This window comes from Rhipicephalus microplus, chromosome 10, assembly GCF_043290135.1.
Source record: "Rhipicephalus microplus isolate Deutch F79 chromosome 10, USDA_Rmic, whole genome shotgun sequence".
Taxonomy (NCBI): Eukaryota; Metazoa; Arthropoda; class Arachnida; order Ixodida; family Ixodidae; genus Rhipicephalus; species Rhipicephalus microplus.
In genome coordinates this window covers 33375918-33399862 of record NC_134709.1, presented here as the reverse complement: position 1 = coordinate 33399862, position 23945 = coordinate 33375918, and the positions used below count along the sequence as shown (strand labels likewise).

Here is a 23945-nt window from a genome sequence, read left to right as displayed (position 1 = left end):
GCGTATCAATCAATCAAATCAATTATGTACCATTCAGGGTTAGTTCTGCGTCCATGATCTGGGAAGTGCTTGGACAGGGGGGAAACAAGGGCACCGAACCGATATATCTCTTCTCCGAAAAAAAAAAGCTAAAGAAAAGAAGAGAAAACTATGTTTCAAGGACAAGTGTGCGCATGCCATGGTGTACACTGTTCTGACGTCCACCGTGACGCATATCGACGGGTGCGCTGCAAGCGACGTTGCTCGCGGGGAAGGGTTAGTCTTGTTTTCGTGTTCGCTTTTCGGGAGGGACGCGACTGGAATTGATTGCCTTCATTCTATATTTATTTATACGCAAGCGCCACGCTCTGTACACAAGGAAAGAACGCGGCGCGAACCTTTTGTTTTGATTTTCCGAGCAGCCCAAGACGCGCAAGGCACGACGTCTTCCTTCCCTTCGCAAACCCGTGGCCTTGGAGTCGGAGATGGGAGGTGGTGGCAGTAGTGTCGCGGACCTTTCCTTTGTTGTTCTTTCATTCTTCTCCTCTCGCGATTTGTTGCCGGCATAAAAAGGCGTCAGGAGCTAGCGGAGGCAAAGAAGACTTAAAGAGGGGGGCAAGCCGACTCGGAGTGTCGCGTCTTTCAGTCGGGAGCGAAAAGTAATAGGCGTCTCAGACTCGTTGACGTTCGGCGCCGATACAACCATCACTCGTTCACGTCGATTCGTTGCAGCCCTTGGTGCGCGCGCAGACCTTCACAACTGCTCACACTACCGACGTAGTACGTCGTGTGTCTTGTCGCACGTTCGACAACTGTGCACGTGAACTGGTGTGCGCACAATTTCTGCGCCAGTTATTTGACGTTGCAGTGTACGTGAACATCTTTGGCACGCCTGAGGATTTCTTGAAGATTACTGGGTGCAGTGGAAAAAAAAAGGTGGGTTCAAGCGAGCGTGGTTCTCATATTTTGGAATTTACCACGTGTAGGCCAGATAGCTAGCTAAGCTATGGTGATTAGAAATTACATGGAGTGATGATCGGCGTGTCTTTTGTTTCGCCGACCGACGAAATTGAAAGTAGTGCCCTTCTTATACGCGCTGTATGATTTCCGGGCTTTTAAAGAGTGTAGAGAAATGTACTGATGGGCCGAACATCGCGGGAATGAATTTCTTAGTTTAACGCTTCGACAGTAAATACGTGTTTGTACTGAATGTCGCACATATTGTAATCGCCTTGTGTCAACGAAATTTTCGGCAATTACAGCTTTTTATTTTATATGAATACATCGCCACTGTCAGTACAGCCCGAGTTAACGTATTTTCACAGAGTATGAGTTGCCTTAAACATGCGTTTCGGAACGGCCGTACGCTCTAGTGTTCTCCAGATCTCCAGCAAGCAATAGTTGTGGAATCTTCACACCAAAGCCAACCACTTAACTAAGCCTTTCTGTCTTGCACGTTTCTGTATTATTGTGTTTTAAACGTGTTGTCTGAATTACAGACAACTTATAAAGGTAAAGTTATCGGGTACATGAAAGCTCTATCGAAACTCGTGCAACTGTGTCGATTTGAAAGGAGCACTTGATCGCGCGTTTGGCATTTGGCAGGCGCCTTTTAGTTTCGGTTTCGTTTATTGCGGCTTTTTTTGCGTTCATGTTTTAACGCTTTAAAGCCCTATCATTTACAAAACATCTGTGTGGTGATATGTTTTGTTGCTAATATTAGTTACTATAGTGCTATTTTTGTTGAAGAGCTATGTAAGCAGTCAACTGAATGCATAGAATATAAAATATCTGATCTGGCAACCTTAGTGAGCGTCTGACCCATACTTCCGGTTTCGTTCTTCCGTCTCTTACGTGTAGTGGCAAAGTTAAAAAAGGGACCGAACTGGAGGAATGCTCGTGTCGGAGCGGAGTTTCGTCGCGTGCCTTGTAAATTGCGAGGGCTGACTGCGGCGGGCGGCAGTGGGACAAGCCACGGAATCGGCGGTAAATGCTCAAGCGCTCGAGGTAAGCAAAAAGAAAAACAAAGGGCGTCTCGCGAAGCGCTTAAAGAAAAAAAAAAAAAAGCTCGGACCCCTCGTTCTTAACGAAGAGGAGAGGAAAGAGAAAACGCTGGGGCGATGAACAAAACGAAGCAAAGAAAGAAGAAAACCCATGTCCCGTTGTAGTCGCACGCTCGTCTTGATCATGCTTGTTTGAGTTTTTTTTTTTTATTGCTCGTTACGGAAGCATGACAGAACTCTTGCTTGCTTTACTGGTTTAGCGTGCTTCGTTTAGCGTTCTTTTTGCCTGGGCTCGCCTCTTTTTTCATCTTAGGGCAAGCTGCGAGAGCTTCGCGGCATTTGACCGGTCGTTAGCATGACCCGAAAATTTTTTCCGCACCCCCTGCTAGCGCGTCCTTTCAACATCGGAGGAATCGCCTCCCCCCCCTTCGGTAGCATGTGTTCTCGCGGGAAAGGTTGCGTCATTTCTTGTGCATCGCAGTGAAAACCCGAGCGACTGTGTAACGGGCAGTGCTGTCGAAGGGGAAAAAAAAGAGCCGGGCGCTCTTGATGCGGCGGCCTCGAACTTGAAAAAAAGCTGGGTCACGGTCGCGCGTAACCCAGATAAAAGTCCGATGCGTGTAATACAGTACTATGTTATTCCTGTATCCATCTGGCGTCGTCGCCGTGAGCGGAATTTCGTGCGCGCCACTCTCGAAAGGGGATTAATTGAAGACGTTACGTTCGCACGGACACAAGCTTAGCACGTATAACTGCGCAAGCGTACTCTTCTTTTCTCTACTTTTAGTTTGTTTCCGCAAAAACCTGACTGTGCAGCCGGCGGTTCTTGCCATCCGCTCAGCTTCTCGTTGAAGTCTCCTTACGCACCGGCTGCAAATTGTTCGCTCGGATTTTTTGCTTTGCAGACGCATGACTGTAAGGGAGGGGCTCGCTACTTTTTGAGCCTGCGTATGCCCCGTGTTTTTTTTTTTTTTTTACATTTCTTACTTCGAGCACGTCAGGGGCCTTTGTCTTTTTAGGTCATCTTGGAGGATAAACGCGGAGAAAATGCGCACCGCGCGAAGGGTCTCACGATCGCGCCTCGCCTCGCGCGAATATGTTATACAGTCATGTTGTGGTTTTTGCAAGTGCGGACGGCTTCGTAACGTGATTTTCTCTCATTAATCACCGCCGGGTGTTCTAAAAAAAGTACGTACTGACGTCACGTTTCCTATACGTCCTTTATTTTGGCGTTCGACTCTTATAATGTGCCGATTTCTCAATTACTTAGTTTACCTAATGGCTTTCGCCATTTCAACAACCCGTTTCTTTGCGACTGCACGGTCGAGCCGTGCTGTCGAAGAAATTCCTGTTGCTGCGTTTTTGTTTGCAGTGTTTCGTTTGCGCAGAAGCACGCCATTGCAGTGTTTGCAGCTGCTGATGATTGTGCATAGTATTCCAGAGTTCACGCAATTTTTCAAAAACTTAAGTTAGGTTAAATGTTGGTAAGCAGTTGCATGCTCTACAGATATATTGGAATGGGTATTAACTGTCCACAAAGTGCGAGCAAGCGTACAACATATTGCTCATAAACCGACTGGAGAGTAGACATACATTTCTTGGACTAGTTCAGAGCAGTTTGTTACATATTGACTAGGGCACCAGAGTAGTACAAATGAACTAATTGAAACTGGCAAATGCCACTATGAAGTATAAGATAGATTTACTATCTTAATCATGAACCAACTCGCCTGAGCAGCAGTTTTAACGATGAAGTTGTTTTCCTAAAGTAATATTGCTCAACAGAATTATAAATAGAATTAGATGTTTTCTCTGTGAACTGTTCTCCCTTGTGCATTTAATGCAGTGCGAGTGCTATAGGTGTGCGTCTTAAATTAACGTAACCGTCACGTTCACACTCATTACTACAATGGTGCCATAACAGCCCTGCTTGATTAAAAACGGTGCATGCTGCCTACAGTGACAACCGTGCAAGAGTGACCCCTCATAATGCCAGATTGTGAGGTTTAGTTCGGTGCATGGGGACTTTAAGAAGTCTTCAATTGTGTTTATCGTACAGCTTTCAGGTTAGAACTCTAAGGAGCACTCATCCTCTTGATTTACTTAAGACAATTTGATACGAATTTGCTACAAGCATTGCCTAAAGGTTTTCAAGACATGGTATAACCTCTCGGACATGGCACATTTGCACATGTGTCCTGTCAGTTTTCTTTAACGTGGCTAAGGTTGCTTCAAAGAGAATATTTCGCGCACCCAGCTGATGGGCATGCAATATGCTGCTTGTTCACTGGCTAGTACAATTTTTTTTCTAACTAAAAGCAATTAAATGGTTGCAGCATTTACATTTTATGTAATATGGCAATACTGAAAAGAGCTGGCATTTTCATTACATACACTTGTACAGTAAATCCATCCTTGGCAGGGTAACAATTATGTGCCTTTTTGGTTAAAGCCCTTTACCCACAGTTGTATGTACTGGAAACATGTATGATTCCTTTTGTATCTATTTTTAAATAGCTTGGACATCTTTAGAGTCAACTTATAGATTTGTCTTTCTGATTTTTCTTTTCTGCCGTATCAGCAGTTCATTACGACAGCTTTGCAAACTCTTCGCTTCTGAGGCATTAGTTGTGCACATAAAACAGAAATCCAAGCTGTTATTTATTCATTGTTAGACTACATAGCTTCATTGGACAGCCTTCACCACCCATGGGCGCAGTAGGAAGCTTGAAAGTACGCAAGTTGAACACACAGGACGAAAGAAAAGTCACAGTATTATTTCGTACTAACTTTAAAGAGAAACAAAAAGTTTTGTGTTACTGTGTTATCAGCAATATCTGGCTGTTACTCGCTTATCTTTATTTTACCATGCTTCTCTTAGTTATCAGTGCTTATCATCGTTGCTTGAACTATGTGTGTTTAAACAAGATTTCTCTGGGATAGCTTCATATCTAGGTCTGTAAGCTTGGCACAGTAACCGACTTTGTAGATTGCTATAGACTGTGTCCTAATCAGTAATGACACTTACAAAGTAAATTACAAAAAAAGGCTTCCTCTCCTTTTGCTAGAGTCTATTAGCACTGGGACAGTCTATCAGCTTTTTGGCAGTCTGTCATGGCACAGCCACGAATGCTTTTGCACATCTCAAAGTGAAGATTGTGCCACAGTTGAGGATCATTGTGGCAATATATAGGCTGCATAGATTAGGTGGGCTGATGGTAATAGGGATTTCCTTTGATAAATTTCTTGACCAAACAATAAGAAGGGTGTCAGTAAAAATAGATTAGAAGAAGCAGCAGAGCAAAAAGTACTGTGAACCCAGTCACACTACACACCAAGTCATTTGCACTTTGATAATACGTGAAATTGTCTGGGTCATTAAAGCAACAGACTGTCCTCTTAAATGTTAAAGGTTCAACAAGTTCGCGTGAAATTTCTTTGAATAAATTTATGAGAAAGTAAGGTATCTTCGTTTACACTCATTTCTTATGTACAGATTTGAATATTCCAGGGCAATGTGTGCATGATAAATTTGTCTCTTTCAGGCATCCTGACAAGTTCAGTTTTCAGATTGATGTTTTTTCGCCTTTGCTTGAGACTTATATCTAATGCTCCATTTTTGATGACTCTAAAGTTGTCCACAAACATGGAAAGGTAATCGATGTAATATATATATATATATGGTCAGCCTAAACAAATAATGTGTTCATGACAGTAAAGAAAATTAAGCACTTTTTCTTTTTTTCAAAGTAAACTTGGCTTTCATTTATGTGGTTTCAGTACAAGTCAAAAGATAACATTTGACCCGCACAACAAAAAGGGGGATGAATAAGAGTAAGTGTATAAGTTTATATGAATGAACTGATGTATGAACCAGAAGTTGATAAGACAGTGTAAACGATGGTGTATATGCCAGCTTTGACAGCTTTTGATCATAATATATACTAGACTTAAACAACTGTTTTAGAGTCATTCTATTAATGCCAGTAATCTCTCATTTGTATCCACCTTGGGGCTGAATTATTCAGTGGAATGGATGCAGTCCCCTACTGATTTTCTCATTCAATTTTTTAATCCCATTTGATTATTTCTACTTGACCACCACTATGCTATGCATTATATGCAGTGGTCTAACCGCAGTATAAAGGCAGCTAAAGTTTTCGTTGTCATTTCATGAATGTTTAAACATCATAACATTTACATTTGTCAGCAGCTCAGACCATTCTTGCTGTGGGTGCATGCAGCATTTCTTAAAGAGACTTTAAAAGAAATCTTAATATATTTTTTATTTCACCATAGTATTAATCAACTGTATATGCATGTCACCATGATTAAAATAGATACAGATATCAAGGTATGAAAAATATATTGACAGTTATAAAATGACAGTTTTCACGACATAAATACTCAATCATACTTTACATTGTGCCTTTTGCTTTTCTTGCAATGCCGAACATGGCACAATCTATTCAATTGCATTGGAAGGTGAGCACTTGCAAAATGTCATTAACAGAATAGACTTCGACAAAATAGCAGAGTACGCTTGTTATGCCGTTCCTTCATTTGCATCGTGTCATTTGCTTTTGAGTTGACAAGAAACGCTTTTTGATTAAACTAGCACAGTCGTATTGCATTGCTGACTACACCATTACAGTGAGTACAAAAACGTGACCTAGACAAAGGGTCTGCAGATAGTTGGCGCCTGGGTGAAACAAATTTATGCCCTGCAGTAGAGGAAACATATAGACATTTTTTCCTCGTCTTCTTCACTTATATCTCTTTACTTATTCAATCGGGCAGGTAACTTGTAACCTTTGAAAGAAGAAACTTTTCACAAGCCAGGGCGGTCTGTAAATCGTTCTCCCTGGAATCTTGGCAGCATTTTTTATTTATGGAAACAGCATACAGTGCCCGTAATTGAGTTCTTTGTCCGCGGCGTCCATCTCGTTTCGTGTCAATCACAACTTTGTTATGGACACAGCTTATGCCAGCTGCCCAGACGACGTGGAAGGCCTTCTGTTGTTCTTTCCTTCCTCATGCTTAAACAGCTGTTGGAGGAAAGCGTCGCACAGTGCTACGACTAGGGTCAGGTGTAATTTTGTTGTATGGTGCTGAGGCCTGTTGTGCTGTCTACTTCCCTGCCACCTTTTTTGCATTTTTTATTAGTCTGGCTTCTATTCTTGCAGGAAGTGGTTGGTCACAGATTTATGCCTTTTTGGGTTGTCGTTGTTTGGGGCAGCGATCTAATGCCATGCTAAAATACAGGCATGTGGAATCCTTAACGTCGAAATCAACACAATGCATTTCTGTTTGGCGTTCCCAATAGTCTTGGAGCTACTTTCGAAGTTTTCCCCTAATCTTGTCAATATGCTCTGGTTTTCTGAGTCTTAGAAAAATTTCTGCTTTAATGAGCTAAAATACAGATCATAAAGAACTGCATTGTTGTAGTGAACTGTGGGTTTGTGTGAGTGCTAATGCAACGATGAAAGCAACGTAATCTGTGGCTATTTGGCTTTCTTTGTTTGACAGTCGTGGTGTTTCTTCCAAAATGTCACCATGGCCTTATTGGAATATAACCTCTTTCCGGAAGCTTTTCTGGAGTTATTGCTCGACTGAAATAAGATATCGATTATGAATATCTTGATTGGTTGAGTACGAGTGAACCGTACTCAAACTATTTAGCATTGTAGTTCACCACGAAGTGTATGAATATCCAGCTGAAATGTGTCTAAATTCGAGCCAGAAACTGGCAAAGCTCCAGCTGGATATACAATTACTTTGAGCTAAATTCCCGAACCCCAAGTCTGGATTTTCAGCTCAATAATCCAGTTCCAAATGAAATATTTTCCAACTGGGCTGTTCTTCTTTGTGTCAATTAATATGTCCAATGCCTGCTTTTTTTAAATCCATGCAGACGATGCCCAGTTTTAAGCAGAACAAGACTCCCGGCTGGCCCGAGAATGTCGGCATCCTTGCCATGGAGATCTACTTCCCATACCTCTACGTGGACCAGACCGAGCTCGAGGCGTTTGATGGCGTCTCGACCGGCAAGTACACAATTGGCCTCGGTCAAGACCGCATGGGCTTCTGCTCCGACCGCGAGGACATCAACTCACTCTGCCTGACTGTGACTAGCCGTCTTATGGAGCGAACAGGCGTGCACCCCAGCCGCGTTGGCCGCCTCGAAGTCGGCACCGAGACACTTGTCGACAAGTCCAAAAGTGTCAAGACGGTTCTAATGCAGCTGTTCGAGGAAGCGGGAAACACAGACATTGAGGGTGTGGACACGACCAATGCCTGCTATGGTGGAACGGCGGCACTGTTCAATGCAGCCGCGTGGGTGGAGTCCAGTGCCTGGGACGGTAAGCGGCCGCTGCCACTTGCATGTTGCGAAATCACCTTTACTAAAACATCGGTCATTCAATGAAAGGAATCTTTAATGCATGGTTGGCAAAATGTTCATAGCCATATTATTGGACCTATGTCCATAGATGTAATTACGTGTGTATTTTTTTACGTTAAATTTTTGTACAAGAATATAATTATGTACGTAGATTTTAACATATAGCTGTGTACATACCCAGATTATGTACATAATTACGTAAATAGAGATATTATTGTGCTGGTTCAACACAAGCTGTGTTAGCAATACGTGTATGTATTAGCTGTACATAACAATTACTTGGACTTTTATTTGTGGCACACACACTGCCATGCAATGTAATAAATAGAAAAAAAATGCAGGTAACCAAGAAAGTGAATGGTTGTGTTGCTAATGTACTGCCAGTCCCTATAGTATTGTGCTATTCCCTATGTAAAATGCGTGTTAACCTTACCACACAAAAATATAATTATTTGATCATCGTATATGTCAAAGCTTACTGTAGGATATAAGTTGCTGCTACTTGCAATATGTTGTGTTTAGTGATTGGACCATACACTAAGAGGTAGAAGACACTAAGAGGCAGAAGCGCGTTAGTGTTTCATGTCCTGCTTGCTGACACTCTGATGTATCTCGTTCAAATTCAAAAACAGCGTGGTCACAGAATCAATTCTTGTTAATAACTGCCGTGTTGAGAACATGAAAAAGGGCATTTTTGTGAGCTTCCACAGTTGTTGAAAGCGGCATTTCCGTGTATGTAAACAATTTCGTGTGTCTTTATGTTGAAAGTCGCTTGTTTGCCTGAACATGGACATAAAAATGTAAGGGTGTAACAGTAGTCCGGATTGCCAATTCCATGTTCTGGTTTTCATGTCATCTTACGTTATTCAAAACACAGTTCATAGAAGTGCACCAAAGCTAGTTTAGCTTCTGACACTAATGAAATAGCTAGTTTTGTCTCAGTACATTCTCTTGCTTATTTTTTTCTTTAGATATGTAGTGAATGTTATTCACAAACACACACTTTGTGTGTTCACCGTAAAGTATCTCCCTCCTACGTTGCACCAATATCTATGAACGCTCGGGACCTTGCACCAAGGGAGTTGCAAAATAATTCCACATAGCACATAGCAATTGAATGGTTGGCACTCGCTACCTTATTTAATATAGTTTAAGCCGAACTGCAAGAGACAGGTGAGTCCCGTGCAGCTTGGCCTGTGTTTCGGGCAGCTCGCTGTTTATGGCCTGAGAGCATTCCACGCTGGAAGATTGCGTGCCAACAGGTGCTCTTTGTGCATAACTTTATAAGCTGGCTGCTTTACATGTCCTTTTCTTTATTAGTTCATGTGACATTAGTGGAACATTCATTATCAGTGATTGTGTAATTTGATCACCTGGATTTTTTTTTTTTCTCGACCTGCCATGGTAGCTCAGCGTGTGGGGCATTGCGTTGCCAGTCTAGAGGATGCAGGTTCGTTTCCGAGCCAACTTGGAACATTATGCTACCCCCAACAGGTTCCACATGTGTGTTCTTATTCTGTGACTTAGCTTGAGACTAATGTTGAAATTTCAGACAGGAGTGGTGTCTCGTAGCTAAAGTAGCACTGGACAAATGAAAGGGATGCAGTATCAGTTGAGCCATAAATACATTCTTGTTCCTCCTAGGGACTAAGATTACTCTTATGATTCTTACCCTAGCCTAAAGAGTGTGCTATGAGCATGACAAGTGCCATAAGCCTTAAACCTCATCTTCATAGCATGTCTAGAACTTCAACTTGCTGTGAGACATGCTTTAAACAGCTTTACCAAAAGCAAATACCTACCTTTCTTAACATTCCTGGTTATGGGAGACAACATTTCTGCATCTGGGGGTGTCACCTTTATAGGCTGTGCCAATTGTCAGCTTGCGTTGACTCAATATCATCTCATGATCTCTGGTTCCATGCTTGTATCCTGTATGTTGCAGTGTCAGTCACTTCGTCATGTAAGTGTATGTGCCGTTGTCATTGGCAGTATTTTGTCTTTGGGGGGTGCAAACCCATGTTTGAACATGGCTGGCGGAGGGAAGGGAGCACTGGTGTGGCTTGGGTGGACGGCAAGTTCTGGTGTAGCATGAAAGGGCACCTTTTGCACCCCCCTGCCGACGCCCATGGAGTGTACTTATTGCTACTTGCAACTGTCCAATCCAGTTGAGTCGTGCTCACTCAAATTCACATTTTTGTGGGTTTACAGTAATGTTTCATGTACATTGCAAATGGGCTTATTGAAGGCTTAGATGGAGTTGACTCACCTTGACTTTATAACCTATTACTTGTGCTCTTTGGCGTTTTGCAGGACGCTATGCCATTGTGGTGGCCGCCGACATTGCTGTGTATGCCACGGGCCCTGCCAGGCCCACGGGTGGTGCTGGTGCCGTGGCCATGCTTGTCGGGCCGAGCGCGGCTCTCGTCCTAGAGAGAGGTGAGCTTGCCAGGGGGTTGTCCTTCCAACTTGCGCAAAAGTGGGTGTCACTGTGAAGTCGACACGATTCGGACCTCTTGCTTCGACATCGCTTTACCCTTTCTCGGGCAGTCTCGCCGACTTCGCAGCTTTAGCTTTCACAAAAGGGCATGTCAGTCATTTCCTAGCGGCCAGCGGCGGCCCACAGCTTCAGTGGAATTTGCTCCTGGCAATTATGGTCTGCCCACAGCCCAATGCCACTGCATAAGACAGTAGTTGTAAGTTGAAAATCAAGCTTGGTAATTAGTACATGCTGGAATTAATGTTTCAGGTTCAAGATTATAATACCTGCCTGTAGACATCGGCAGGATGACATATTGAGGGGTGTCGCAATGTCGCGTCTCACCCGGTTGAGGCGAGGGGGGGGGGGAGCTGGTGTAGCCAGAATGGGGAAAAGTACCGGTGCATCTAGTGTGGAGCAAGTGCCCTTTTGGCACCCTCTGCCAGCACCCGTGTACCTGCCTGAAAAGAGCAGTCTACATTACGCTTTATCTCTGTCCTGCTAATTTTGCACGAAAAGGTCCAGATCAACGCAGTTTCTTTAATCAGCTGACTAAACTTCACACGGATGCAGACGAATGTGACACACTGTGTTGCTCTTCGAATGCATTAGTTTGTATACACCTGTATAACATTGGGAAAACAGATGATAGAGCCAGGAAAGCACAGTTACATTGAGAGGGGGTCTCAAAGTCTCAAAATATGCGAGATCTACCAATTCAAGGAGAAGTCGCAATTCTGCACTGTGTTGCTAAGAGCAATCTTTCACACTTGCCTAAGGCGTACGGTTTCTGTATTCATATGATTGCAAATGAAAAGGTCCCTCTGCTGATGTTGACATCAAAAAGCAAGCACTTGTACTTGGCACTGAAAGATAGCACATGTCAACGGCAATAGGTGGGGATAGTAGACCTAATAGTGCAATATATAGAATTTCTGCTACTATCAAAAATCATCCATATGCAATGCTCTCAAGGTTCAAAAGCTCACTAATGATCATATTTAGCTGCAATTGACAGATTTCACAACATGCATCACAAAAAGCTATCTGGTTTGCGATTTGCTCTAGTAGTTGGGTTGTCGTCTTTGAGTTCTTCAATGTACTGAAAAAGAACAGAACGGCTTAGTGTTGTGTGGCACGCTACCCTGGGGGAAAACGCATGTACACCTGACACCTGCGCTTGTCTCTCTATAACATATTGAATCACTTGTGACTGCAAAGGATCTTGTACAAATGACACCTGTGTAGATATGAAGTTATACGTTTAGCTTAGTGTACAATATACAGTCGAATCTCGATAATTCGAACTCAAAGGGGCCCAAGGATTTGTTTGAATTAAAAGAAGTTCAAATTAAAGAAAGCTAAGGAAACGGAGGGCTCATCATGCAGCGTAAGAGCTAGCACACGAGAGGGAAGTTTCGGAAGACTTACATTTATTCACAAATCAAAGGACATCCTTCATTATTTGAAGTAATCAGTGATGTGCATCTGCACACATTCGCCTTGTAGCGAGCTAATCAGTTTCACATGCAGCTAGCAAAGCATTTCTACTTTGGCTTCAGCATTCTACTGTCATGAGAAGTTGGGCGCGGCAATGTCCAGCGCCGACACTCTCTAAGGATGACGACAACAACTGCGTCTCCGCTGAGCCGCAGCCGCAGCATGGCCAGCATGTGACCAGAAAAGGGGAGCATCTCCACGCGGAGAGAAGCAGATCTGCATTTTAGAGAGAACCAACACTCCATGGCAGCTTTTTTTTTTTTTTTTTTTGCTTTTTTCGCGCACATCGTTGAAAGGAACGTCTATGTGGCAGAGACGAGAAAGGGGGAAGTGTGGTACCGGCGCGTGAGAGAGAGCCAACACTCCCGCGACGCATGCCGCAACAGCTTTCTTTTTTTTTTCTCACTCGTCGCACGCAGCATTGAAAGGAGAAGGGTCTTTACATGGTAGCGACGAAAAAGGGAGAAGCGTGGCCCAGGCATGTCGCAGATCGGCATTTGAGAGAGAGCAAACATTCCACTGCAGCCTTTTCTTTCCTTTTCTTCTTCGCGTGCAGCGTTGAGGTGTCAGAGGGTCTGCTGCGGGATTGGATGTGGTGCTGAAAGTGTTTTTGGGGTGCGGTATGTTCGAATTAACCGTCAGAAGTGCTTGCGCGTCCGAATTACAGGGCGTTTCCGACCATTGGAATACACATAGCTTTGACGTGAACTCAGCGTGAGTTCGAATTAACCAGAAGTTCGAATGAATGAGATTCCACTGTATAGTAGTCATTTGAAAAGTGACCTGTACAAGAACACTCAGCAGTGTCATTCACAATGTGGCACTAGCTATGATTTTAATTGTCTGTCTGCTAAATGTCTGAGCAGAAGTGTACTGGCATTTCTGGGAGGAGGGGGAGGGGAATACATTCATTATGATTTTCAGCATGGCGCCCTGTGGCCTCATGAACTGAGGTTGTGCATGTCTTCAGCTAGCTGTTATTTTAATGACTAAACGCTGTTCTCCCACTTGTGGAGGATCCCGAACAAGGTGATGTCACTTAGTTGTGGAAATGATGGCGATTTGCAGCCCTGCACAATATTTTAGTTTGTGAGGCCATGTGTTGCAAGTCGCATTGAGTGCTACTGTACATAGACAGTAATCCTTGGAGTGGTTGTCCGTGGGAGAACAGTAGCGATCCCCCCAATACTTGTACGGCTACATGAGATCGTAGAATTGGGGGACCGCAGCCTCAAGCGGTTAGGAATCGCATAGGTCTGGGTACAGAAGGTGCCCAGCGTTGTGGTGCGAGTCCTGAAATTTTCCTCATTCCGCAGGTGTGAGGTCGACCTACATGAGTCATGTGTACGACTTCTACAAGCCAGACCTCCTCTCGGAGTACCCACGTGTTGATGGCAAGCTCTCGGTCGAGTGCTACAGCAGAGCCCTGGACAAGTGCTATGCCGGTTTCTGCAAAAAGGCGAGAGCTGTCCGCGCTGATGGTTAGTGGTGTCAATACTTTAGGTTTCTTTCCTAAGCTTTATTGTTCTCACCCCAAACTACTGATGACACCTTTCCACACCATACATCTTTTTTTTTTTTTGCCAGAAGATGTTCCTGGACAAGTAAATTTTTACATGTGAGAGATAGAGGTGTTAGGCACAATCAATGAAACCAACAAATAATTCAGCTGAGGAAACCATAGGGGACATAGATTGCTTTTTTAAAACACTGTAATTACTCGAATCTAACGCACACCTTTTTTCTGGTTAAGCGAGTTCATAAATCGCATGCGCGTTAGAATCGAGTACGAAAAAAAAAAAATGAATACAGTCATTTTATTGCCATCGACATTCCAAAATGGCCGCCCCCTACGTCCGTCGGCATGGCGCGTCGGTCATTTCTGCCTATGTGTTTCCCATGTGTGGCACTTCGTACGTGTGCTGAGGAGTTCGTCATCTTAGTGTGCATTAGCATCGACGGCATGGAAGGGCCGACTAAAAACTCGATTAGTGCACCACGATGCCGCTTTTAAAAGAAAAGTCATCGCGTGTGCCGAAACGGATGGAAATCGGGCTGCATCGCGGTCGTTCGGAGTTCCCGAAACGAGCGTGCGGGACTGGCGGAAACAAGAGCAGAATATTGTCGACAGCAAAGATTCATGCAAAGGCTTCAGCGAACCACAGCAGGGTCGGTTTCCGCAAATTGAAGAGCTGCTTGGCGAGTATGTGATTGAGCAGCGAGCGGCACAGCGGCCCGTGACGACAGAACTGCTCCAAGTGCAGGCTATGCAGTTAGCCTTAAAAAAAGAGCTAATGCGGAGCCAGTTTAAAGCGAGCTGGTGCTGTCCAACTTTATGAAGAGGAAAGGCTTTTCCCTCTCAAGGCAAACGGGCATATGCCAAAAGTTGTCGGAGGAGTACGAAGAAAAGCTTCAGTTTTCAGAGGTTTGTCCTAAACTTGCGACACAACAACGGCTTCCTGCTTGGGCAAATCGGGAATGCCGATCAGACGCCTCTTTACTTCGACATGCCTGGCACCACAACCGTCGAGAAGAAGGGGGCGAAGCAAGTTCGCGTGCTGACATCGGGCCACGGTAAAACTAGAGTGACGGCGATGCTCCGTTGCATGTCAGATAGGCACAAGCTTCCCCCATACCTCATCTTTAAACAGAAGACGCTCCCGAAAGGAGTCTTTTTCCCGAGTGGTGTGATCGTGTGGGCCGAGAAAAATGGGTGCGCGTTGCAATCGGTGTCTTACTTTTTTGTTTCCGTCGTGGAAACCGGGTGCGCGTTACAATCGAGGGCGCGGTGGAATCGAGTAAATACGGTAACCGTAGTGTAACGATGGCGAACTAAATTGAAAGGAATAAAGTGGACGGCAAAGCACTCTTTCTATTCTTTATTCTTTATTCTTTATTCAAAAAAAACCTTACAGGCCCCAGAACAGGGCATTGGGTAAGGGGGGGAGGAATCGGAATGGTACAGACAGGTAACGAACAGTTTACAGGCAGGATCAGTGCAAAAACAACGAAAAACTATATATATATAAATGAGATCACATCTTAGGCTATAGAGGGCGAGGTAAATTTGAGGGAATACAGCACTTGTTGATATGAACATGGCAACAGAGGGATACATTTTAAAATAAAAGACAAGGGGAATATAAAGCACCGTTACGCAATGCACTCAGAATACAAAAACAGGGTCACATGGTGAACAGAGTGAGTAGCTGACGGCGAAATGTATCGGGATTAGATATGGAGGCTATGCAATCAGGTAGGTCATTCCAAAGACGAACGGCCCGAGGCAGTGGTGATGAATTGAATGCATTAGTTGACCCGTATATGCGCATGAAGCTGAACTGATTATGCAATCTGCGTGAAAAAGAGTGAGGTGTTTGAAGCTGAAGCCGCGTTCGTTTATTAGAGGTAATATATTTCTGGAACAGACAGAGAAGAGCAATACTGCGACGGCTATCCAATGACGGCAGCTGAAGGTCTGATTTAATTTGCGTTATGTTTGACGTGATGTCGTAGTTTCGTGATATGAAGCGGGCACCTCTATTTTGAATCCTTTCTACCATAATAATCAAGTAGTTTTGATGAGGAGACCAAATTGCTGAGGTGTATTCTAATATTGGCAGAATAAAGGTAAGAAAGGCTAGTTTTCGAATATTAGTAGGGGAATTTCTCAAGTTGCGGCATAGGGTAGCCCAGTGAACGTGATGCTTTGGCACAGGTAGACTCGATATGTGAGGCCCATGAAAGATTCTCTGTGAGAAGAACACCTAGGTATTTGTAGGAAGAAGTGTGGGAAAGCATGGTATTGTTCAAGTAATAGGAGAATTCAGAGTTTACGTGTTTACGGGTGAAAGACATTACCTCGCATTTTGTTAAGTTCAGTTTCATAAGCCACTTGTCGCACCAGTTACAAATATGGTTGAGATCTGCTTGAATGGTTAAGTGGTCATTACTGGAGTTTATAGAACGGTATATTATACAATCATCGGCAAATAGACGCATGCAAGAAGTAATCTCGGAGGGTAAGTCATTAATGTAGATTAATAATAGTAAGGGCCCAAGGACGCTGCCTTGCGGTACGCCCGAACTAACAGAAGAAAAAGGGGACGCAAGATTGTTAACAACAGTGAACTGCTGTCGAAAAGAAATGAAGTTTCGAATCCAGGTTAATGTTAAAGAATCAAGTCGTAGAGCAGATAGCTTAGAGATTAGTCGGCAATGGGGCACACGATCAAAGGCTTTAGAAAAGTCAAGGCATGGCGCGTCGGTCATTTCTGCCTATGTGTTTCTCATGTGTGGCACTTCGTACGTGTGCTGAGGAGTTCATCATCTTAGTTCCGTATTGTTGGAGTCCTTATTGTTGAATATTGAATCCTTATTGTTGGAATCATTCCTTATTATTGGAATCCAAGCACAAAACCATCAAACAATGTATCCGATATGATCCGAGTTAACTCAAAGGGTTACGATGGAGGACGCTCTCTTGTCCAGTTTGTTAGGTATTCATGGGCATTTAATCCCTGAAAGTGTTAAGCAGCAGCACTCGTAGTCAAAACGGTGAGTGTAGACGCTTTCTTTTGCGAGAGTGCGTCTCGCGGCACTGTTCATGAGGCAGCAGCTTACGCTTAAACCCATGCCTGGTAGCCAAGGCAGCAAATATGCTGGGACAAAGCCCTCACTATGAAAGTACGAAAGACGGGTAATTGTTTGGCAGGCTCATTTCTTTGTTAGGCACAACCAACGAAACCACTTCGATTCCTTTCAGTCTAGGTCCTAATCATTGGACTACAGTTAAAAACCAACGTCTCCTATGCCTTCCTTGGCTTGATTTACTGTTGGTTTCATTGGTTAAATATAACAAATAAAAGAAGCCCTTGTATAATTGCCATTTTTTTTTATTTGGGGGTGTGGAAATGGAGCAAGTTTTAAGGCATAATAAAATCGGGCCAGAATTGAATATTGGATTCGTTTGAAATACTGAATTGCCGTTTTCACGTTTTAAATCTTTAACAATGTGTGCTTAGTGTCAACAATGCAATGTTGTACCTGGCCATTGTATGTAGTCTTATTTCAAAGGGTCTGGTATGAGCTTAATGTACCATGCTTTTTGTGCATGTTAAGAACATCTTAGTTGAAATTTAAAAAAAAATGGGGCATGGGCAGGGTATATAGTGCAAAGGCAAGATAATTTTTAGTCATTAGTAGCCACATATTGGATTCCAAAAGAAGGCAAGCGTGCAAGCGTGGCAGGAAGTTGGGTGGGCAGATAATATTAACCAAGTTTACAGAGATAACATGGTTGCTAGGAAGCACGGGGCTGGGTTAATTGGCAAAACGTGGAACAGGCCTCTGCAGTGGGTGTAGTCAGTTTGTTGATGATGATAATCAAACTATTCTGAAAGGAAGTTCATCATAATGGCATTCCTTATGACCCACTGTTGTGTTTTTTTGCTCTGTTTTACTTTATCATGAGTTTGACGGCCGTATATTCACATTTTCGCAACCATTTTCCATCGCTGCAGAGCACCACGACAGGCCGGTGACCCTAGACGACCTGGATGCCATGCTGTTTCACGCTCCATACGGGAAGCTTGTGCAAAAAAGCCTGGCCAGGCTTGTGCTCAACGATTTTCTGCGGGATTCAACATCCCCCAAGTATGCCAGCCTAGCTGGCTTCAGGTGAGAGCGTTTCTTAGACTTTGAGGGTTCTGTTGTACAAAAAATATGGTCGAATATTGCGTGAAAGTTTCCTAACTTTAGTAGAATGTGGCAAGGAAATCTGGTGCGAAGCTTTACAGCCTTTAAGTGATCTTGTGAAGAGTGTCACTAAGCCATCCTTTTAGAATAGCTTGCCGGTGGTGTGTTGTAGTCTTCAGTGGGCTGAAGGGCAACAGCCAAGGCGAGAAGCAATGGGTGTTTGTGTCTTGACAAACATACTCGTATCTCAAGGTCTAGCTAAGCCGCAGTGTGGCGCAAGACGGCAAAGTGCATGACAAGTCAACCTCCAAACATTCATCATTATCGTGGTCTCGGGCAGTTTCCACCAGCACCTAATGTGACATCTCTTCAGTAGTGACGACACGGTTGTCTGCATAAAAAAAATTGCAAAGCTGAACATCCTCGGGGGCCGCTGCATGCGTGCGCAGTGAAACCATGGACGCTCACGTGATGTTGAAAACAAAGAGCAAGTGACAGGGACACCATGGAATACTATTCGGTATAGTAATCTCCATATGTAGTGCAGCCGCACATATGCAGTGCGAACTCTAATAGTGGCACAACGCACGAATTTAAGTATTTTGAAATGGGCTCATCGGGGCGGATCAACACGGAACAATAGTACACTCAAACCACATTATAACAAAGCTGCATCTTATGCAAAAATAAGTTCGTTATTCCTAACACTGTATCTATTGCAAGACTGTTTTCTATGTACTACATTATGACCAATAATCTGTTATATCCTTGTACGTTATATCGAGGTTTGAGTGTATCTCGTATTTCATGGTACGGTATAGGCGTGCTATGTTCCTGCAAAACATGATTATAACAGTGACAAAATTGTTATTCATCACTCCTGTCTCTCCCCACCACCTCTTTTTCAGCTCTGTACATTTAGAGGACTCTGTGTTTGACCGAGACGTAGAGAAGGCCTTCATGAAGTTCAGCCAGCAGATGTTTGAGGACAAGACTAAGCCAAGTCTCCTGGTGTCCAACCAAGTGGGCAACATGTATACGCCCTCTCTGTACTCCTGTCTCGCCTCTTACCTCGCCAGGTGAGTTGCTCGTTGCGGATGGCACTTTGATGTTAAATGCCTGTTTGCCAGGTTTGGGAATTTATGGGAGATCCACAAAGGGAATGCTAGGGCGCTGAAACGAATTAGGTTCCTAGAATGATATTCTAACAATTCATGCGAACATTGTATGAATTTTACTACGTATATGCTTTTGTGTATGCATTTGCGTAGTGTCTCTTTAAAACCCCAATCTATGAAAGGAGTGGTGCCACCCAATTTGTGGTTTTCACGTTATTTGCTGCAAGCGTTTCTTACAGCTCCACGAAGCATAGGATACACACACCAAGATTTAGCTATTTTTGTAAGTAATTTAATATCTCCTTATTTATGTGGACAACATTCAATTTCGGTTTCTGGGCACCGAGTTGGACAGTGGCATGACAGGGTGGTGGGCTTGGTCATGTGACCACACAAGGCTGTGATGCACGTCGTGTCGAGTATTGTCTGCTCTAGCACACACGTGCCACACCATAAAAAAAAATTTACTGACAGTTGCAATGGCTAGCTGCAGCAACCGCGAGCGGTGTAGCAGTCGATGCATTGCCGGTATGTACGTCGAGGAAGTAGTGGAGGTCATTCACAGATCTGGTGTGATGTTGCTGCAACTTTTGTTGCCCTCCTTATGGAGCTACGTCAATGCTGGATGCGCTAGCGATGAGTCTCGATCGAGTGAAAGAGCATTTGGGTATGCGTTGGAAGTGAATTGAAATATATTCTAAACATTTGTTGTGTCTGGCGCTTTGTGTGGAGTGTCCTTGCATACAGAGGAAACCCACAACAGGCTTTTTATAGCCTCGAAATTTGATGGCACCACCCCTCTAAGGAGCGCCATACAATCTATTATGAGTGCAAAGGCAAGGAAAAAATTTATCCTTTTGGATGTTCAAGGCATAAAATAAAATCTTATTTGCGGGAATGTTTTGTGTGTTTTCAATTTTGCAGGAATATTGGGCCCATTAACTTTGCCTAATTATAGTGTGACTGCAATTCACTTGCATTGCTGTGACGATTTGTTTCTATAAACAGCTTTTGTTTTTTACGCTTTGCATGTTAGTCATGTTTTCATCACATTGTGTTGATGGTATCCTTTCCTGTCCTTTTCTTATGACAGCTTCCCAGTGTCCCAGTTGGCAGGCAAGCGCATTGGGATGTTCTCGTATGGCTCCGGCTTGGCAGCCACTCTGTTCAGCCTTTGCGTGACAAACAACCTGGGGCCAGACTCCGCATTGCATGAGCTGCATGCCAGCCTGGTTGACTTGCGTGCGCGGCTTGCCCAGCGTCGCAAGGTAGCACCCGAGGAGTTTGCCCTCATCATGAAGCTCCGTGAGGAGACACACCATCAAGGTGACGATCATTTCGCAGCGTGGCTGTATTGGTCTGCTCTGTGCTGTTGTCGTAGTACAGTTGAATCCCTCGATAGCGAACAAAATTTTTGTGGCAACGAAGTAATCCGACATCAGCAGCAAACGTTTGTAGATTTGCCTCTTCTTGCCACTAAATAGATTTTAAAAACTCCCACAACAACGAAAGCTTCGAGTAGTGTCCACAACATACCTTTCAACCCATGAGTTAGTTGGGAGCTTAGAGGTTAAAAAATTACAGCACCGCTCATCCGACAAGTCGTAAACATATGCTTCCGCCGACAAGAATCGGTGTGAACATTGCCGTTTACATTGGGTTGGGTGATGATGATAGCAAGCAACAAAACGCAGGATAGGCAGGTAAAATCGCGCGAAGCTTTTGATGTTTTGACATCATTCACACATTCCTCAACGACCATGACTATAGCGAAGCTATACAGAACTTACTGTGGCGCCTAGTCCTCAAGCTCTTTCAAAGCAATGTGAAACAGAGCAAGATCAGCTACAAAGTAATTAGTGTATATTTTTCTATTTCTGCAAAAATGAAATTCTGTCTAGAGTGGACAAAGACTGCTTGCACGGCGATGTCGCAATTGAGGGGTTCGCCCATAGTAGCGATAGTAGTAGCAGTGATAGTAACGGCAGTCATTGTAAGAAAGGCCACATTAATGAATAGGGAGCGAATGAAGAAATAAAACAAAATGGTGATGATTATCTTCCACTACAAAACACTGCTGAAGGAATTCATTTTCATTAATCCCCCTCATTACAGATTCATGTTAACCATGGCAAGGCAAAGCATTTTGCACCATCATTAATTGTATTCATTACACCTACGTTAACCAATGCAACTTTAGCTTTCATAAATTGCATTAGTTATGGTTAAGTTAACTTTAATAAACTAAAGCAAAGCATGTGGGTGCATTAGAGGGTCATAAACCTAACAGGGAGTGCAGGTTAGGCAGGATTTAGGCTGCGCTAGTGACAAATATAGTGAAGCTTTCACTGTAACGCCATTACCTGAGGCGGCTGGTCACGCGACCTCACTTTGCTCAATTAAGTGTAAGTGTGCGCGTTTCGCGTGTAGCGGTGAATTTAGGACACGACATGGCTTCGCTAGCCACTCTCGCACACTTACAGCTTCACTATCCGACGATTTTCGTCGCGTGGAACTAGCCCAATTTTTTTCAAAGTGTTTGGAGCTCTCATTTCACGTCATTTCAACAACCGGTCCTTTGTGGTAAACTTGTGTGTCTCAATTTTGTGCAGCACCGTACACACCCGTCGGTTCTTTGGAGGACCTCTTTCCGGGCACATGGTACCTTGCATCAGTGGACAGTATGCACCGGCGACATTATCAACGCCTGCCACTTGCAACTGCAAACGGAAAGGCTCCAGTGGCAACCACACTCAAGGTACACATAATAATTCGTCGTTTCAATGCTTTTTGGTCACCTGCCAGTTCACCTCAAGTGGAGCGAGGCAGTGCGTTCTTTACAGGCATAAATGGTGCTAAATAATGCAAACCACAACTGAAACGAAGAGACAGTATTATATAAGCTATCAGACAAAGCTTAGAAAATCGGGAAGAGCTGTCTGAAAATGAGAATAGCAACATGGGGAACTAGCAACATGGGGAACTAGCAACATGGGGGAACTGGCACATACTTGCACTTATCGAACATCAAGACAATCGCTTGCTTACATAAATGTACCCACTCACTCTCATTCAGGTAGTACACTCATCCTCTTGCACTCTTTGTCATTGAATAGTTCATTGGAGGAACCAGAGGGGGGGTGGTAGGAGTGATCGCCCCCCCCCCCCCAACTCTGTTTCAACACCAACATCCCCCCTCTCTTCAGTGCTTGCAGTCCACCTCCTATCACCAATTAAGACAAATGAGTGAAACCACTGTGAGCACATAACAGTATTTATGCTATGGAAAGGTTTTTCTGCTAGTACAAACAAAAAAAGTCATCACTATGCCTCCTCTCGGGTGCCCCCCCTCCCCCCTAAAATGAGCAGCTGGATCCACCCCTGCACTGGTTCCTGGTGAATGGGCGCGGAATGGTCACTAGTCTGCGTAGGCTTTAGGGTATCAAACTATGCTCTTCAGAGCACTCTTTATGAGTGGTGAAGATTTGATCTTATTCAAGAAGCAATAGGACATGTGCATAATTTGATCACGATCCTGACAGCTGTACGTCGTCTCTCTCACAGGAAGTCAACAACAGCGAGGTCACCACCAATGGTCAGGCCATCGCACACGAGACCTAGCAGCGTGGGACAACCTGCAGCGTTGGCGAAGACCGTCCGTGTGCTGCACTGCCTCTTTCCTTCCCTTCCTTTTCTAGCTCGGTTTTGTTATTCCTTACCTTTAACATCAGTTTATCAACCACATTATTACCTTTTTTTTTTTTCTTCATCCCACCTTTAATTTAGCCTGTGTTAACACTGTAGCAACGGTTATTTTAATGAACATTTTTCCTCACTACAAAGCTGAGCAAAGTACTCCCGCGAGCCTCTAAACAAAACTGTCTCCACGACGGCCTGCTGTCCTCGTGACTCTGGTACCCAGCATCTCGCCGCCTCGGAAACGCCCTCACGTTGTGTTGTCGGACTCTGCCTGGAGTTGTGTTGTCGAGCATGCTGCGTGAGCGGTGTGCAGGAAACTACAGTGGCCTTTGATGAGGAGCGTGTTGAAGTCTCGTTAGTGGACGTTTAGGAAGAAAAGGAGGAAAGAGTTGGGAAGCTGCGGTGTTGCGTGCATTTTGCGTTGTTGGCTCCGTTGTAGAAGATATAAAAGTCGTATGTGATGGGATCGTGTGAAATGCCTGCTGAAGCTGGGAATATGTAGGAATAGATTCCTGTGTAGATATGCCTCACTCCACAGCCCTTAGCCTCCACAGAAAGGGGCGATTGCTCTTTCATATCTTGCGTTTTCTTTTTCATACTGCCTACCTGTGAACAAAATGCAGATGTCGATAAGTGAGTAGCGCTGTTTACTGTGAATATAGCGATGAAATCGCACTAGCGCAGACATTTGCGAGGGGGTAGCGCAATTATGCAGTATTCGTTCATTGACTGTTATGGCATTTGTTCGCAGAAGTTCTTTCTGCTGAGATTCTCAGCGAAATGAGTTTACCAATTGGACTCTGCTGCAAAATGCCCTAATGGTTTAGGATTGAAGGGGGAAAAAAATGTGTATCTTATTGGCCGCACAAAAAAAGGGAGGGGGAGGCAATAGCCAGATGTTTCCACAATTAATATAAGTATAAGAATTTTGTAGCGTGTTTTGCTTTTCTGCACTTTGTAGAGGAGACGGTATGAGAATGTGTCACCCATTAACGCATTACTGCTAAACCAATGTGGAGGTGCTTTTTTTATTTATTCAGTTTTTTTCGAGAGCACTTGTTTTAATA

General features: G+C 44.0%; 1 protein-coding gene across 3 annotated transcripts; it reads left to right on the top strand.

The window, feature by feature from the left end:
• Positions 1-605: 605 nt before the first annotated feature.
• Positions 606-23264, top strand: Hmgs (hydroxymethylglutaryl-CoA synthase). Of its 3 annotated transcripts, none has more exons than XM_075875391.1 (9): positions 606-915; positions 7897-8344; positions 10699-10824; positions 13681-13845; positions 17887-18043; positions 18970-19140; positions 20273-20505; positions 21792-21937; positions 22744-23264. In XM_075875391.1, the coding sequence occupies exons 2-9, from the start codon at positions 7900-7902 to the stop codon at positions 22798-22800; spliced, it is 1500 nt and encodes a 499-aa protein (XP_075731506.1). In that variant the 5' UTR covers positions 606-915; positions 7897-7899; the 3' UTR covers positions 22801-23264. The 3 variants fall into 3 exon arrangements, with proteins under 3 accessions (XP_075731506.1, XP_075731505.1, XP_075731507.1); XM_075875390.1 differs by lacking the exon at positions 606-915 and adding an exon at positions 1846-1986; XM_075875392.1 differs by lacking the exon at positions 606-915 and adding an exon at positions 3149-3170.
• The last annotated feature ends 681 nt before the right edge of the window (positions 23265-23945 follow it).

Excerpts from the sequence above, each read along its gene's own strand:
- Hmgs (XM_075875391.1), top strand. The coding sequence starts at position 7,900 with ATGCCCAGTTTTAAGCAGAACAAGACTCCCGGCTGGCCCGAGAATGTC. Across the intron at positions 10,825-13,680 it reads GGCTCTCGTCCTAGAGAGAG|GTGTGAGGTCGACCTACATG; the intron begins GTGAGCTTGCCA and ends CTCATTCCGCAG. Across the intron at positions 18,044-18,969 it reads GCCAGCCTAGCTGGCTTCAG|CTCTGTACATTTAGAGGACT; the intron begins GTGAGAGCGTTT and ends CCTCTTTTTCAG.